The 18,229-nt window shown below is 39.2% G+C and overlaps 2 protein-coding genes across 2 annotated transcripts; one reads left to right on the top strand and one right to left on the bottom strand.

The window, feature by feature from the left end:
* Positions 1-612: 612 nt before the first annotated feature.
* LOC140759067 (uncharacterized) lies at positions 613-7,014 on the bottom strand. Its single transcript, XM_073095533.1, has 7 exons — positions 6,374-7,014; positions 5,706-5,846; positions 4,134-4,474; positions 2,483-3,227; positions 2,289-2,385; positions 2,148-2,202; positions 613-1,461 (listed from the first exon to the last, which is right to left on the bottom strand). Exons 1-7 carry the CDS (start codon positions 6,891-6,893, stop codon positions 1,399-1,401), a joined length of 1,962 nt encoding a protein of 653 aa, XP_072951634.1. The 5' UTR covers positions 6,894-7,014; the 3' UTR covers positions 613-1,398.
* Positions 7,015-13,180: 6,166 nt separating this feature from the next.
* LOC140759333 (9-cis-epoxycarotenoid dioxygenase, chloroplastic-like) lies at positions 13,181-15,346 on the top strand. Its single transcript, XM_073095864.1, is given in 2 exon segments — positions 13,181-13,489; positions 13,491-15,346. Coding segments are annotated over 2 exon segments (1,842 nt in total). The 5' UTR covers positions 13,181-13,328; the 3' UTR covers positions 15,172-15,346.
* The last annotated feature ends 2,883 nt before the right edge of the window (positions 15,347-18,229 follow it).

Genomic DNA, 18,229 nt, shown 5'->3' on the forward strand with positions numbered 1-18,229 from the left:
TAGAAGGTAAAGTTTGTAGCATTTTGAACCTCTAGCACCGGATATACAATTATAATCAGTAAAGCAATAGTGTACCCTGTAAGAAAATCAAACATCAGCATTGCTTACTATGCTAGGTTCCTAAAATATTAAAATGTCTAAAGAAACTTGCTCAAAATGTGCCACCTAGCAGAAAAAGAAAAGAAGATTCTGAGGGTACTCTCTCTAACTAATATATAATTTGCAATGTGCCATGTACTTTTACCTGCAATTGTACAAGATATCAGAGCACAATCTTTGAGCTTACGAAGCAAGTTACCTAGATTTCTCAAAATATATAAGCTTTGCCAGACATGAGACAACATTATCTCACCCTAGTGTCAATCGACTGATTTTTTTTCCCCGTAATATACCATTTGTAGGAGAGAAAATCTGATGAGAACAATGCAATTGGTCAGAAAGTTCATACCAATGAGTTCAGCAAAGAATAAAAAGGCTGCAAATTGATGAGACCTGCAGTATAGTTAACTGTGGTCAGAAGCCGGTGCATAATCAATAAGCATTAGGAAGTCAACCACATCAAGAACAGGTACGTATATGAAATTAAGGAACAATGTGGATGGACCAATGAAGTGTCCCCAATCCTTTCTTTTTAAGGAGATAAAATAATATGCTGCTGTAGAAACTAGCAGCTCTCGGAATATACATACAACTGTTTCAAACAAATACAATACAATTTTTCAAGTCAAAACTGAACAAAATTAGCCTTGAGTAAAGGCTATAAAATACTGAACAACGCCGTAAATAACACAAGAGTAAACAAAGTTATGCACTCTTCAGTGAGACAAATTCTGCAGCAGAGTAGCAGCATCCCTAGAAGTAACTAGAGAAACCAAGTTATGCACTCTTAACTGAGACATTTGGGTAAAGGAAATAACAATTTCATAATTGCATCTCCAACACAGATAATAATAAGTTGCGAAGCTAAACCGAGTGGTTGGAGTGTACTGTTATCTCAATAATAGTACACAAAATCTCATATTTCAGTAGAACATCAGCATCCACACAATCACCCGGAGAAGCAAAGTATTGCACTCTTCACAGAATCATGTCAACAAACACAAACTACTAACAACTTAACGATGATGGATCATTATTCCTGGAAAAAGACAAATGTGAAGGCTACTCTTCAGAGTAGTTACGCCAGAAGAACTAACCAAACTGCATGGGAAAACCATCAGGGTAAAAAGATAAACAAAACCATCATACTTCAAATTAAGAGATGCCGCAAGCTTTATATCAGCAATGGAAAAGGAAGCTATATCCACAAGTATTCTCTTTGGTAGTCTTGCACAATGACAGTTACACTTGTAGGTGGGAGCTGCAGTAACAAAATTGGTCATAGAGATGGAAAGGAAGCTATATCCACAAGTGTTCTCTTCGGTATTCTCGCACAATTACTGGTACACTTGTAGGTGGGATCTGCAGTAATTGTGGGCAGAGTGAGATAACATGTGACTGTGCGTAACTACATAGATTGTTAAAAATAATGGAAGTGCATAGATATTCTGTATGATGACTAGTTCCAAGCTTCAGATATGCAAATATTATAGGTCGACAAGCCAATTAACAACAAGACAACAAACCAATCAAATAACATCATACAAACCATAAAAAGACTTAAGATCCTCAATGAACACTACCTACAAGGACAATCATTTCCTTTGCCAAAAAAGCAACTGTAGAGTTGAAACTCACAAATACAAGAGGATATAAACAATTAAATTCCATGAGCAATTAAAAGGATCAGCAGTGTGACATTCCTATAAATTCAAATAAATATTTAATTACGACTCAAAAGGAGTTCATAATCCTACATGACGGCCATTAAACAACAGGATCTGTAGCAAATCAATTGTGTTACAGTTAAGGAAACAGAGGGAAAGAGAGGGAGAATAAAAAATGCTGGGTTTAAACAGCAGAATTGCTTAAGGTACTGGGCAGTGGGCACACAAGCAAATTATTCTGCACATGTATTTGCAATCTATAGTAAGTGAAATCCCACTAACTTATTGCAGATGCTTAAGACATTTTTTGCTTCTCAGTTCTAATTTGCTTGGTCAAATAAATTAAAAGAAACTCATATTTTAGGAAAAAAAATCACTTACCATTCCATAATCTGTGATAATCATTGACACATAGTCAGAAGGGGTTGCATCATATCTGATATGGAGAAAAAAAAAGTTATCAGTATCAAGAGGATAATGTAACTAATTAAGTCCCTGTATATCTGATTTAAGGATACATACGTAAGATTTAGAAGTTGGAGGTTATCACTGTCCGCCCAATCATCCAGATGATTCAAATCTTTTCGACCAGGAACCTTTGCAATGACATCTGGATCACCTGGTTTAAGAAAAGGAATAGAATAATGAGAAAGAGACCTAGAAGTTGCTTCAGCAATTATACTCTATATCAAATATAAATAGCACAATGGGCATACCAAGCTCATTAGAGCATATAGAATCCAGCTGCACCCTCTCATGAAACTTATATGCCTCACAGCATATCAGGACAGGAACTTGAAACGCATGTGCAACCATAGCTACAGAAGCTGTTCCAACTCTAGAGTAGACTGCTCCATTTGATAAGACTGATGAGGCTCCAAGAAAAACTCGCGTGACTTCACACATGATGTATGAGATGGCATTTATATGTGTATATGTACAGTCAAGACCCTTTGCAACCAGCCTATGAAGTAATGCCTGACCTTCAAGCTTTGGACGAGAATCAACAACAACAACACGGAACTTTTTACCAAGCTCATGAGCATATGTTAATATCATCTCAACAACAGATGATGATGCATAGGTGAGTAAAACATCACCATCTCTAATCTTTGTAACAGCATGCCTAACTATTACCTTATCTGCTAAAACTATTTTCTCTGCTATAAAACGATCAATATCAGATTGAAGACAAGATTTTGCTTCCGACTCTGACAGAGTATGGGGCAACTTCGCAATCCTATTCTTCAAAAACCTGATAGCATTTCCCATACTGATTGAAAGAGGCCTACACTCAATCAGAAATGAGACATAACTACTGATTTTTGCAGTCAAATCTCGAACAAGAGCCTTTCGAGGAGGCACAGAGTAGTCTTTGATTGCCTCCTGAAATGCAAGAAGCATTGCTATGCAACGTGCATTGCCACCAGAAATATTTCCTGACAAATATTGAAGCCCCACCTAAAAGAACAGAAAAAGAAAACTGGCATAAGAGTTGATATGGCAAAACACACAGCTATTAGGAGCCAAGTAGACACGTATTCCGTGAAGTTCGCTTTACTATAGAAGCAACAGATATGGGACCATCTGTCACATAGATCAGGGAACTGGTTTTCCCTAGCAATCACACAAATCACAAGCCATGTATACATATTCTAGAGCAGTCATCCAACCATTTAAGGGGGGCCATATGTAGAACCATATAAAGGTTTCTCAAAAACTATATTGGGTATTGGCACACATACATATATAAACCAATTTCAGATGCACGTCAGAAAATAGCACAAATCTATAAATATATACAATATTATAAATAAGGTTACACTAGTACTACATTCTCTTATAAGAAGGCTAAGGAATACATTTATGTTATCTTTCCAACAACCGTAGCGATGTAACTGATAATTATTATATGATCAAAACATTGCAGTGTGAAGCTGATATCCCAACCAAACTATACAAACCTACATAACAAGGAAGAGAAGAATGATTAGGTTAAAGCACCAAGTTGAACCCTAGATATTGAAGGTAGTCAAAAGATAGTATTAGCAGTGTAACACTGGCATTTATGTCCATAACCCACATGCTGACATGTAATACAAAATTAAATGTAAAATTAAATGTAATACATCTTCCTAGGCATTAGCTTTGAAGATTTTCATCAAGCATGCCATGTTCAAGGCTGTGAAAATTCAAACAAAATCATTTCTAACTAATTCCTATTTACTCTGGCAACATGTGTATCTGCGTTAAATCATTTATTTTTTGCATGAAAACATTGAATGTCTTCACTGCTACAAACTTCAAAAACTGTCCGTCTTTATGACCGAATGAATATTTAGTAAAGGACTAAAGATAGGAAAATACCTTGAAAACAGAAGGATGCATTGGTTCAAGTTGGAAAAACTTTGACTCCAGATCAGGAAGTTGAGTCCCATGAACATACTGAGGCAAATGTCGAAACAACTCAACTCTGTTTCTAGCTTCAAATTGGCTAACTATCGCACGTCTTTTCGCCTTTTCAACCCGATGTATATCATCAAACTGCATACGAGGGTGAGGAACGTCTTTCTTTCTATCTTTTTCTGGAAGGCGGTCAACAATTTTTTTCTCAGAGGATGCAACTGGAGCAAAACCTTGAGGTCCGTCTTTCTTTGGTGAAGAAGATTTTACTAACTTAGTATGTTTTATGTTTGGATTAACCACACCTGCAAAGCAGTAGAAGTACATTCCTTCACTGTGAAAAATGCAATAAAACTTGCAAATTTAGATGATTCAGTGGAACAAGTAATGATCAGATAAAGACAGGAATGTGATGAGAATCTTACTCCAAGCTAGGCCATCACAAACATCTAATGCAGACATACAGGTTTATTCAATCATAATAAGCATGTATGACTAGCACTCCTCAATAGATATGTAAAGTATTTGAAAAAAAAAATGAGATAGAAGCACAGGAATAATGACACTTCTGACTAGCTAAGATCATTTTTATTGATAGTACACCCATCATTTCTTAACTCGTTTGGGAAATCGGTGTGCATCAAATTCTTCAGGAGTTTTAAAGAACCATTGAACCACTTCCAGCCTGCAAACTAAGTCCCAACTCCTATTAAGCAGGTTTCAAAGAGCCTTGAATCTTGACGATATATCTCAAACTTCACTTGACTACTTGTCCAATAGTCTCAAAAAAGTTAAACAACCTACCTTATTACGGTACCTTATTGGAAAATATTCTGAATTAAATTAGAATAATAAGTCAAATTTTTTAAGGACAGTAACAATATAAACCATAAAAAAAATAATTCTTAAAAGTTTTGACATGTTTGATCATGATATAGCTGTCATGGAAGAACTATGAATATAGACATGCTTAATAAATGCTAGCAAGGTTAAGTAGGCCTCTCCTTCATGATTTAAATCTACTTAAGATACATAAATTAGACATGGAAGCTCTTCACATGAAACACCGTCACATATACAAATTCTTAACTTTTAGATGTCAATATAGCGGTTCACATACTACCAAATAACATGTCAGAATCCAATGCCACTTGAAGTATTGATCTTCTTATAGATGTTGCTTCAGTTGAATTCCTGTAAAAATAAATAGAATCCTACACGAAACGACATTCGCTTTCATTCATTTCTCTTCTTTTGTCTGATTGATTCTTCCTCTTTTGTTCCACTAAAATATTTTTTCAATTATAACTAGTATAATTATATATAAGAAGGATCAATCAATCAGGCCAAAATGAAACAAAGTAGAGCAGGTTTTTGTTCATCTTCAATATCAACTTTAAATAAAATGATGTATACAAGAATTTTAAATTTATAATTTGTGTGATTGAATCTTGAACTGGTATCGAATAACTACTGAACAGAACTTTGGAAGAAAATCTAATAAATTATACAACTGAAAGGAGCAAAATGGTTTACCAGCCTCCTTTGCAGCTGCCTTAGCAGCGCGTTGGGCTTCTTGAACAGCACGCCTTTCAGCTTTTGATGTTTTCTGTTTTTGTGGCTTTGAAATCCCAACCCCTTCATTTTGCATGTCAATGACAGCTCCGTTGCTTGTTTCTGCAAGACAAAACTTGTGAGAAGCATAAACCAGTCGTAAATGTTAAAGAGCATATGCTACTAAAATATTTTTGATACCTTACCCAAGATATATGGTGGAAACATATTTACATATCATTAACTCAAATAGAAATATAAAGGAAAAAAAATAAAAGGCATCACTTATTCTTATTAATTTCAGAAGATATGAACGACTCATATTTATATTGAACATCGAGGAAGAATAGTAGTTTCAGATGGTGTTTCTTATACTCAACTGTCCCTCTTATAGTGATCACGAGAAAGTTATAAGCTATAACACTTCCACAATGGTCGAATCCAATCTCCTTACTCACATGGATAGTTCCTTATCTCCATCTAAAGGCCATAAGTCCCCCACCCAACTCTCCCCTTCCAAATCCCCCGTGGATATCCGCCGGGCTCTTCACACAGTGATTGAGCCCAAGGTCCTCCAAGTCGGGTTCACTACCGGAAGTAAATTTAATCAAGAAGTCACATTTGCTACGATCAAGCAATATTCTACATACCCGACACCCCAGGCAGCGTCTTCAGCACCGATGCAGTCGTGAAACTACTCTTTGGCGTAGCACCGCCGCCTGCAGGAAAGGACGACGCCACAACCTTACCCACACGTCCTCCACCCCTGCCGATCCACGACATATCCTCGGAGAGTTCCGAGTTGACATCTGCCTGGTTGGACGGCGACGGCGACGTCATCGGGGGTGTACCAAGGAGGGGCTCGGAGGGGTTGTAGCTACCGACGTGAATGTCAGTGGTAGGCTTAGGGTTCGGGACGGGGAGGGGATCGGAAGGGCGGACGACGGCGGCGAGATCGGCAGAGGCATGCCGAGGCGGGAGGATCATGACGGGAGAGAGGGAGCTGCCGGATAGGGAGAGGTCGGGGTTAGGAGGGGAGTGTGCAACGGCATCGGGAGGGGCGGATTGGGACCGGTCTGGAACCGGCGGTGCTCCACCACCGGGGGTGATGAATCCGACCTGGCGGAACTTGGGATCAATCACCGCGCGACTAGCGCGGCGGAGATCCATGGCGATTTCGAAAGGAAGAGTTAAGCGTGGAGAGATTAGGGTTTTGATGAGATAGAGACGAGGGATTTATCCATGGCCAGAAGGAGGAGGCGTCGGTAATAATAGGAGAAAGAAGAGATTTTAACTTTTTCCTTTTTCCTTTTGCCTTTTTCCTTCTTCGCCGTTCCGTGGGATGGATGACTATTATTGGTCTCTTTTGCAAAAAGATTCTTGTTTTGCAAGGGTCAAACCGAATTAAATAAATACAAATTTGCAAATAGCGAAAGCTAAATACAAAATCTAATCAATTGTAAGACGTACAGTCTAAAATAATTTGCAAGATTGCTTCTTTTGAAGTAAATAAAAATTCCATTAAACAAAGCCCAAAATGTTACTTCTGTGCCTACAATGTGTCAATAGTATCTCTAGACAAAGTTAAAATGAACTCAACCAAGTTTGAGCCCCTCACAAAAAAATTAGCCCAACAAAATCTAGAATGATTTGTTAGTCAGTTGATTATAAAATTAGCTTCTCTATAAATGTGATTTGATTTCGTCGATCATGTCCTAAGATATAAGCCAATGATTGGAAAATAAATTTCGACGCCCAAATTTGGGATCCTCAATGATTCGAAATTTCAAAACAAAATAAGTGTTTTTATATTTGATTGAAGCTCTTGTCAGAAAGATATCAGAATCAACGTCCCGGGAAATTTATTGGACTCCCTCTGTCTTACAGCAGGCCTAATGAAAATACCCATCATAATTGAGTTTTAACTCAATTGCCAATGGTTGGAGTGGAGCCAATACATAGACGAGCAGGTTGATTTCCATGGGGATTTTGATCAACATTAGGCTTTAAATGTAATGATCCATGGTTAGCAACCACAATTAGAAAGCCAGCCCAGCCCAAACATGGGCATGGGCTCGTCCATGTCTTTACTCAAATTGGGCCCATATTAACCATTGTGGCTAAAAGACCATCCATCCTAATATTACAATACCAAGGGGTATAATAGGTAATTTAATCTACTTCGAGTTACTCTGTTCCTTTTAATTAGTCATTAAAGGTGTTTCCCATTCACTTAACACCACTAGCCAAGGCAACATTAGTGGAGGTTGTTGAAAAAGGAAGTGATTTCTTTACTAAAAGTACTAATCTATTAATTAAGATAATTGCAATCATTGACTCCTTACCTTTTCTATATATTTTATTTTAATTTTTATTTTTTCTACAGTTCGGTGCTCCAAATAAAATGTTGTGGTCAAAGACTCAAAATATATTATAAATAGATGGAAAAAAAAGTTGAAAAATATTTGTGTACTCAAACTGCCGACAGGACCCCACTTGCAACAAGCATCAATCGTTGGATCCTTCCTCAATTTTTCCCCCCCCCCCTTTTAAAGAGAACATCACCTTTGTGTCATAATTTTATTTCTAGAATGTAAATATTATTTATTTAATTTACATGCTAATTTATACTTGATATATATATATATATATATATATATATATATATATATATATTTAATTAACTTACTTTATATTAAATCAAAAAGTGTGTATAATAATTTTATAAAAAATATATTTTTTTTCACTTTATATCATATCAAATATAATTATTACGCTCTTATTTTAAAATATAAGCGAACGCAAAAATAAATACCTCATTTTAAGAATAACAAAAATATTTTTTTATAATATTTTTTTAATTTGGAATATAACCCATTATACTAGAATAACAATGAAACGTTATAATAATCTTATTTTATAATACAAATATTATTTATCAAAATTATATATATGACGTACTAATATAATTATTAATTTATTTTTAATATTTATTCCATCAATCAGCTTTGTATCTTTATATCAAATCAAATTTACTTTTAAGAGTACAAGTTAATATAACAATAATTTATTTTAATCTTAACTCTACGGAACGAGAATTAAGACATTTATTATGTACATTATGATGTCTGATGTGATATGAAGAATCCAGCATCGATCCCCTCTTCACAACCTCCATCAGCAAAGTCCAGCTTAATACATACTCTTTGCACTCCTCCCATGCCGTTTCCTAAGCAGGCACTTTCAACACCCACCGCTGCCAACTCGGCGCCGATCGAGTCAAAGACAGCGGATCTTTTCTTCTTCTCATGCCATCATCATGAACGTGATCTTGGTGATGATCACAGACATGGTAAGTGATTGCTGACATGACATGCATGTCGACTGCCAAGAGCTAGTCGTTCAGTACTACACTGCCAACATGAGAATATGATGCAAATCATCTCTAGTTTGTGATGGCTGACCTAACAAAAGCTTTTGTTTTTTTGATCTCCAATCTTAGTATAGTTTAAGGTACACAAATATATCACGAACACCGGCAAACTTGACTCTTACTCTTCTTTAAAAAAAAAATTAAAATAGATATATATATAAATATCTTTATGACATGTGTAAGTTCATATTCTTTATGACAAGCTTGTTAATTATGAGTGATGGAGAAATCGGCAGGGTTATCTAAACCAGAAGGCGAAGCCCACCGTTTTCAGTATGCAAACCATCTCCTCTTCTCTTTCTCGTTTTTTGGCACGGTCTTTAACGTACGTGGGACTCACCCACCCCACCAATAACTTTATTAAAATCGTATATGAAATGCCCACATTCCTTGCATATTCCCCGGGCCTCCTCTTCCCTGCATGCATGCATGTGAGCCCCCTAATGGAGGAGTAGTACCTCTTCAGATTTGTTTGATTGATTAATCCAACCTTCAATCATTGCCTTCAAAACTGAAGTCCACTTGTGCGTGCATGCATGTTATATATGTATGTAGTTCTTTCCTAGGAACTATCTCTCTCTCTCTCTCTCTCTCTCTCTCACTCTCTCTCTCTCGCACACTCACTGTATACTCCCCCACTTGCAAGGACTGCATGATTCCTATGACCTTTCTCCTTTTGTAAGCCATTGATACTCCCCGCTACCTACTTCTATTATATGCACAGATACTCTCCTTGAAGCTACCTTGGATACTCTTATCGGCCCATGTTGGCGGTGGCCCCAGAGCTTAATTAGATGGACTATGGCAATAAATATTATTACAATGAGAGGGGGTGGGCATTGGCAGTGGCTGTGGCAGTTGGTAGTTTCTTCTGGTGGTCAAGTAGGTTGGCTGTTGAGGTCCCATCATAGTACATTTCCACAGGACCTCATCTCACATGATCATGGGGCCACATCGCTGGGGAAATAGTTTTCTATCATGTTCTCATGATTGGGATTCGGTGGTGCAGGCTATATATATATATATATATATATATATATATACAATGATTTTTATCATGCTTTTGTATTTGATGACAGATACGATCAATAGTCGTTGGATGCGAGCGATCTAATCCTCTGATCTCTAAAACTATAAATGAAACTCTAATCCTAAAATTAAATGAAACTTAGCACATGTGATGCCATGTGCCCACTTGACTAATCACAGAGATTAACTGAAACCTTAAGCAACACATGGGTGATGGTTGTAACGCCGACATGTTGTTAGTTTAAACTAACAAACCTCAAAATCTTTTTTTTAATCTTTTTTTTTTAATTTATAAACAAAGATCCGAATCTAGATATAGATAAGATAATATATATATATATATTGTGACAGTTTACGGTTAATGTTATGAACTGAATAAATTAACTTGAATTAGAACTGCTTATCCCTAGGACACCCATATGGCTCACTCACTTACTCACTTGCCTTGTTGTCCAAGTGGGTCTTAAGTTAAACGCCATGCCTGACCCCAATAATTAACCTAATCATGGCCATGTGCCTACCTGCGCAGGTATGTGAGCTCGTCTCCAATCTGACACAAATTTAATTGACGAACACGTTATAAATTGACTGCCGTCGACTCCAATGAAACTTAAAGCTTCGAACTCAGGTAAATATTTTCTCTGACTCTTAAAACTTACTTTTTAGATGAACTGATTAAGTTTGACTATCGGGACGCATCCACATCAGCAGTAAAGTCGGTGCCAATTGGGCCAAAAGACCTTGTTCATATGATGTGATGGTTTTTAACTTTTGGAGGACAAGTTTATCCCCGAGACTTAGTCTTGGATTGGTCAGATGGGCATCAAGCCTATCAAAGGTGTTTGATGAGTTGACTGTAGACAAATGTGGTTGAACAGGTGATACTGATGGCGCCCAAAAGTTTCCCACTTGCATGGAGAGTGATAACAACTTTACAAGTGTTTGATGTGGCAGCTCCCATCCAAAACACTAGAGAAAGACACTGCGTGGCCTTCTCAAAACCCAATGGTTGCAAGAGGCCATGAATGTCTTGTTTAGCTCACGCAGTCACGCTTGATGGAATGCCTCAATGGATTCACCAACCAATCGGGCAGTGGGTGAGGGAGGAGTTAATGGTTCCAATCAGTCCCTCTCACACGCTTGTTGATAGTTTTTACAAAGGGATTGGCATAAGAATTGGAGGCCTATCGGTTGCAAATCTCACAATCTTTTTTGACTTGATACTTGATACCGAACACCAGACATGAGAGATACAATCGTACGTACAGTTAAATAACAGTATACGACTCAATTTAGTTAGGGTTACTATCAATTGCAGTCGGATAAATAATTAAGAACAGCTCCATCTCTGATAGCTTTGATAGTGAAAAGTTATCAGATAAAGTATCTCTCTCACCTTAATTACCTTGCTCTAACTACCTGAGTCTCTGTCTTCAATTTTTCCTTTTTGGTGTATAACTTCGATGATCCTGGTTGGAATAACTTTCTGATGATAAGTACCCAGTATAACTCTGAACCCGAAGAGAAATTAAAACAAAACTATCAAGTGAAATTTAATTATGCAACCTAAGAGCCAACAACTTGAGATTATTCAACAATGAGATCACCATTTGTGTCTCTGCCGTCGTTTGCTATTCTAAGATCATACTTAGATTTTCCAATGGTACCGGATCATGGGCAGATAGTTAATTAATACAGAGTAATTGCCAAGTAGAAGAAGAGCAGCATAGATTTAATGAATGAAGAGCTGCCGACTAATAATTGGTAGTTGAGACTTCTCAATTGACCAGGGATATAAGTTGTTGGATAGGATAAGTCTCTCGATCGGTATCCAGAAGGGAAACCTGGAAAGCTTCGCATCTCTTTCGTGTAATGTGAATAAGATCCTTCCCGAATACAGAGACTTGATATGTTGGGAAATGACTAATGACTGACTTCGTGGGCGGTGCCTTGGCGAATAAGCCCCCGCCGACGGATAAGGAGGCAACCATATTTATTCGTCTGGATAACTCCCCTGGATAAGATAACGAAAAGAAGTAAGATTCTACCTTTTTTTACGTTTTAAACTACCAACTGCAGAAAATAATTTTCACTTTAGGAAAAAATACTGTGACAAATAATAATAATAATAATAATAAATATTTCATTCATTAAAGATGGCATAATATGCTTAACTAGTTAAGATATCAAATTATATGGCATAAACTTAATAAGGAGTAAAGCAATTGATCCTTTAAACGGTGGAGATATCTTAGTTCCTTCGTTAAGGACTTATCCTGTACGCGGTTGGACTCCAACAAAAGACGTGATACTGATCCCTTTCAGTACTAACCACAGCAGCCAATATATAATTAATTAACTAAAGAGGTGGCAACCCAAATACCAACATCTCTCCACCACCTCCACTCGATATTAATAATATTTCTTAACCAAAGAAAAGTAAATGACTGAGATAAGAGGCTTTTTCCATTACGTGAGCGGTGCATTTTGTTGAAACAAAAATCAATCATATGATCATATTTCCCAGCTTGTGGCCCATCAAGTGGGTGATGATGTGATTCAGAAATGTGGTCAAGTCAAACACAATGACAATGTCGAAATTCCACTAGTGAAGACTGAATCAAAAACAGAGGAGAAAGAGAGAGAGAGAGAAGAAACAAAAAGAGTTTCTAATCCGAATTCTTTAAACTATTTTTCCCCTGCCTCTAGTTTCCAATTACTAGTTGACATTTACTCGGCGCCCATTTTGTTAGTAGATATTATTTTAATGCCTTTCTTAAAAAGAGGCATTCTTTACCAATTTGCAAAGAATTGTGTCTAATAAAACCCCCCAGACCCCAGTTGCAGTTCCCTCAGAATCGACCACGTGGTCTCTCTTGAGCGTCAAGGTGGACACTGGATAGCTCCCATTCAAACTCTCTCTCTCTCTTCCCAAATTCTATAAATAGCATCCCATCCCCAATCCCTCTCCTACGACTCAAAAAAGCACTTCAAAACAACACACTCTTGACACTCTTTCTCTTCTTCTTCTTCTTCTTCTTCTTCTTCTTCTTCTTCCACTCACTCCCCAATCAAAGCTTCAAATCACCACCACTTTGACAACAAACCTTTTTTGTTTGCTTTTTGTTTTGAGACTTGAAGCCATGGCTTCTTCTTCTGGCACCAATTTAGTAGCCAATCCTTTGGTCACTAAAACCCACCAATCAAATCATCTACTGTTTGACTCACAGAGTCGCAAATCAGTCAAACTACACAAAAAGCCCATTACCCCCTCTACCTCCATCCATTGCTCCTCCTCCTCCTCTCTCTTCTTCTTCTTCTTCTTCTAAGTTGCTCAAACTTTCTTCCTACCATCCTAATTCTTACGTGCAAGTGGATCACGCGTCTCCTTTTACCATGTTAAATCCCCAGAAAACTCAAACTACCGCTGTACCCAAATGGAACATCATCCAACGCATGGCGGCCGCCGCATTGGATGCAGTGGAGGAGGCTTTCATATCGAACGTGCTCGAACGCCCGCACCCGTTGCCGAAGACCGCTGATCCGACGGTCCAAATAGCCGGTAATTTTGCCCCGGTGCGCGAGCAGCCTCTGCGGGAGAATTTACGAGTTGTTGGTAGAATTCCGCCTTTCATCAACGGAATTTATGTCAGGAACGGAGCCAACCCGCACTTTGAACCTGTGGCAGGCCACCACTTCTTTGACGGCGATGGGATGATACACGCGGTTCGCCTCGAGAATGGCCGCGCCTCCTACGTCTGCCGGTTGACAGAGACCTCCCGCCTCCGGCAGGAGCGCGCCATTGGCCGCTCGATATTCCCGAAGGCGATCGGCGAGCTCCATGGCCACTCGGGCGTCGCCCGCCTCCTCCTCTTCTACGCCCGCGGGTTATTCGGCCTCGTTGACCACTCCGCCGGCATGGGGGTCGCCAACGCAGGACTAATCTACTTCAACGACCGCCTCCTCGCCATGTCGGAGGACGACCACCCGTACCACGTGCGCCTCACGGCCGCCGGCGACCTCGAGACTGTCGAGCGGTATGACTTCGGCGGCCAGCTGACCTCCGCCATGATCGCCCACCCGAAGCTCGACCCCGCGTCGCGCGAGCTCTTCGCGTTGAGCTACGACGTGGTCAAGAAGCCGTACCTCAAGTACTTTTATTTCTCCCCCGACGGGGACAAGTCCGCCGACGTCGAGATCCCCGTCGAGCAGCCGACCATGATGCACGACTTCGCGATCACCGAGAACTTCGTCGTAATCCCTGATCAACAAATCGTGTTCAAGCTCCAGGAGATGCTCCGAGGCGGCTCTCCGGTAATCTACGATCGCGAGAAGACCGCTCGATTCGGTGTCCTTCCCAAGTACTCGTCCGATGCATCTAAGTTGATTTGGGTCGACGTTCCCGACTGCTTCTGCTTCCATTTATGGAACGCTTGGGAGGAGCCGGCGACCGGCGAAGTTGTCGTGATCGGATCGTGCATGACGCCGCCCGACTCGGTATTCAACGAATCCGACGAGAGCCTCAAGAGCGTCCTCTCCGAGATCCGGCTAAATCTCGTCACCGGCGAGTCCACTCGCCGGCCCATCTTGGCCGCGTCGGAGCAATTGAATCTAGAGGCCGGAATGGTCAACCGGAACAAGCTCGGCCGGAAGACCCGGTACGCCTACCTAGCGATCGCCGAGCCATGGCCGAAGGTCTCCGGCTTCGCCAAGGTCGACCTCCTCACGGGAGAGCTCAATAAGTTCATCTACGGCGAAGGCAGGTACGGCGGTGAGCCGTACTTCCTGCCGCGGGACGCGTCGGCTAGGGAGGACGACGGGTACATCCTGTCATTCGTGCACGACGAGGCGACGTCCAAGTCGGAGCTACTCATCATCAACGCCGCCGACATGAGGGAGGAGGCCGCCGTCGAGTTGCCGGCCCGCGTGCCGTACGGCTTCCATGGAACGTTCATCAACTCGAAGGATTTGGAATCGCAAGCTTAGAAGAAATCAAACCTCAATTCCTTTTTTTTTAATTTAATCTCCATCCTTTTGGCGGAGAAGGGAAAGAACTTATCAGAGGGAGGCTACACTGAGAGCTCCCCGGAGTCTTTCCCTGTTAGTTTATTCAGTTACTCCTTCTTCTCTCTTGTTTTCTTTCTTCCATTTTTTTTTTTAATTTCTACCATTTTAACACTTTGATCCTTCTATTTTTTTTTTTAATTAACAGTTAGATAATAGAAAGGTATAATTAATTTGGTATGCAGAATTTTTCTGTGAGAGAGAAGAGTATATATATATATATATATAATAGATACTGTTATTTTTATTTCTCTCATGAAAATCCTAGATCTAATTCCTGGGAACATTTGGGATTGATGTTTGATAAAAAATTTAAAAAAAAATGATGTGAAAAGATAAAATACTCAAAATATATATTAGATTCTTGTTGTTTGTGCCCATGTGGCAACTCTGAAAAGCAAACAGTCGAAAAGGTCAAATTGAGACTTTTATCTCGCATATGTTCTGCTTGTGAGAAAACAGAGGATTTAAGTGTTCCAAATTCCATCAAGATGCTTTTAAGCAGAGGAATTGGAGAAATGCACGTCAGAGGAACAGGATGCTCATTAAGCAGCTCTCAGTTAGCCAAGCAACCAGGAGGACGAAAGAGCTAGTGAGAGCATTATAAACGTGAGCAAATGCTCATTTCCCCACCCCCCCACATAGATTTGCTGGGAAAAATCTCCTAATCTTTTGGGCAGATAGTATATCACTTTCTAATTGACATCCCACTTACTACTAAGAAGAGGTTAGGGGTGTGCAAGCCACTGCCACATCTCCCAATCAATAGCCACTCAGGTTCAAGTTAAAATTCCGTTTATGTGTTAACCAAATAAACACCATTTCATTTATCTCTGCATGTCCACCTCCTTGTAAAGTGGAAGTAATTCGCTTGATTAAAGAAAAACACAAAGGAAGGATTACAAATGGTTTTTTTTTTCTTTAATAGTATTAAAAGGTGAGAAAAATTAAATGGAAGGACAGGGGGGGGGGGGGGGGGGGCTGACATTTTATGTACTGGTGTTTCTGGGGAAAGACAAAAGCCTTTGCCAAAAAGGTGCTATGTGGACTGTGACCCAGTCTTTTAGCCACAACCTGCTTCTGTTTGTTTGTATTAACTCCCGCAAAGCATCCTACCAGAATATATGGTCACATTGAGAACAATTCTAATTTGCTTGCAGGAAACTAGTGGATGGCGTTCATTTGCTATCCTCCAATCTATCAGGATTTATTCCATTAAATCCTAACCAACTGGATATTTTTCTCTGTATACTTCGCATCTTTTCTAGAATTTACCTCCTAAGATTGGAAAAGTATTTAAGAAATGCTTGCAGGAAACTAGTGGATGGCATTGCTTTGCACTTATTTCCCCAGTGATGACACTTTGGAACTTTTCAAAGCAGAGACAGCTTTGGTATTCCTCAATTCATCTTCTCTTTCTCACAATTTCCCTTCCCCTTTCTCTGTTTTACTACAAACGCTCACAATTCTCAGACATACACGGAGAAAGAACACTTTATTACGTAGTTTATAATCTATTCTTCACCTTATGAAAGAAAAAGATCTCAACTCCTTCATTGCATGACAATTCCACCGCCTAGTATTAATGACGGTAGCCCACGCATCAGCAATAGCACACTCGTGGCATCACTCTAAGTCTCCAACTTTGGTTAACTCCATTAACCTCCTAATTAACTCAAATGGTCCACACTTATCTTTCATCATCCCATCCATTAATCCCCCCCCCCCCCCCCCCTCCACTTGCACCATGCAACCAACGGTCTTGTTCGGATTATAGATCATCATATATACTTGCAATTAATCATAAAGAATGATACCAGAAGTGGCTACTTATGAGCCACGAGCTAGTGTGGTGAATTAATGGCTGGAATGGTCAACGTACGTAGTATGATTAATTCTTAGCAACAGAGATGGAATTCTTCATTATTAAGTAGTGTTGGTGGAGCTCGTGGCGAATTATAAGCCACTCAACATATAGTATGCAAAGCAAAAGGTGATGCAAAGATGAGCTCATGCATGCTTCGGCATGTAGATATTGAATACAAAGTTTACAGTTAGATGTGTTAATTAGTCTTAAGAGACATTCGATCTAAGTAGTTTCCACTTAATTGAGGATAACGTGGACCATTTTTCACGTGATACCCACGAGACCTTCATGTGGATCTGATGTTGAAATAAGTACTGTTGGATGACCACCACCACTGCAAAATAGGTTACACTTCGTTGTTTGACTTATTTATATGTCGGACAACTTTTAATCTCTTTGTTTAACTTATACTAAATATATTTAAGAGCTCCTACTAAATTAATCTCTTTGTGTTAGCCTTACAGGATGATGGGTGACTCTCTAAGGAAAAGAGTAGTTCTTTGGTGTAACAAAAATCTGAAGAATAAAAATTAATTTAATTATATTCTTCTATAATTTAATACTTATATAAGAAAATAAAACCTTATTTTTTTTTAATACAATATTCATAGAAACCATGCAACTCGAACATGGCGTAGAAATGAGGGCTAGAAACGTCTAGTTTGATCCAGAACTCTTCTCCAGAAAAACAAAACTGTGGGTTCGTAATTAAAACCAGTTCTCTGATGTCGCAGGTTTGAAAATAATAATAGAGTAGAATGTCTGACCAATTAAAATATTAACAATTATTTGATATAAATACTGTCGGGTGATTTCGATGCAGAACTTATTCATGACATGGATAAAATAATTTAATCCATTAGTAATTCTAAGAAGAGAGAGAGAGAGAAAAGAGAGGATTGCTATGAATGGTTTCTTTTTTTTCCCAAGGAGCTCTACGAGCAACGTGTCTGCAGTCCACGTCACCGGAACTGCCACGTCCCTCATGATTGAATGCACACGTAGTACTTAATTTGACACGTGTTAAAGCCGCACTTTTTAACTCCATTGCGGCGCGAATCAGCTGAGACCATTTAGATCCACCGATGTCGTGGCTGCCCACGACTACAATCC

This window comes from Typha angustifolia, chromosome 4, assembly GCF_048772165.1.
Source record: "Typha angustifolia cultivar Huaian chromosome 4, ASM4877216v1, whole genome shotgun sequence".
NCBI classification, from domain to species: domain Eukaryota; kingdom Viridiplantae; phylum Streptophyta; class Magnoliopsida; order Poales; family Typhaceae; genus Typha; species Typha angustifolia.

Coding starts and splice junctions, on each gene's coding strand:
- LOC140759067 (XM_073095533.1), bottom strand. CDS start 6,893: ATGGATCTCCGCCGCGCTAGTCGCGCGGTGATTGATCCCAAGTTCCGC. Junction 4,475..5,705: donor GGCAGCTGCAAAGGAGGCTG/GTAAACCATTTT, acceptor ACTGCTTTGCAG/GTGTGGTTAATCCAAACATA. Junction 2,386..2,482: donor TATATGCTCTAATGAGCTTG/GTATGCCCATTG, acceptor TTCTTAAACCAG/GTGATCCAGATGTCATTGCA.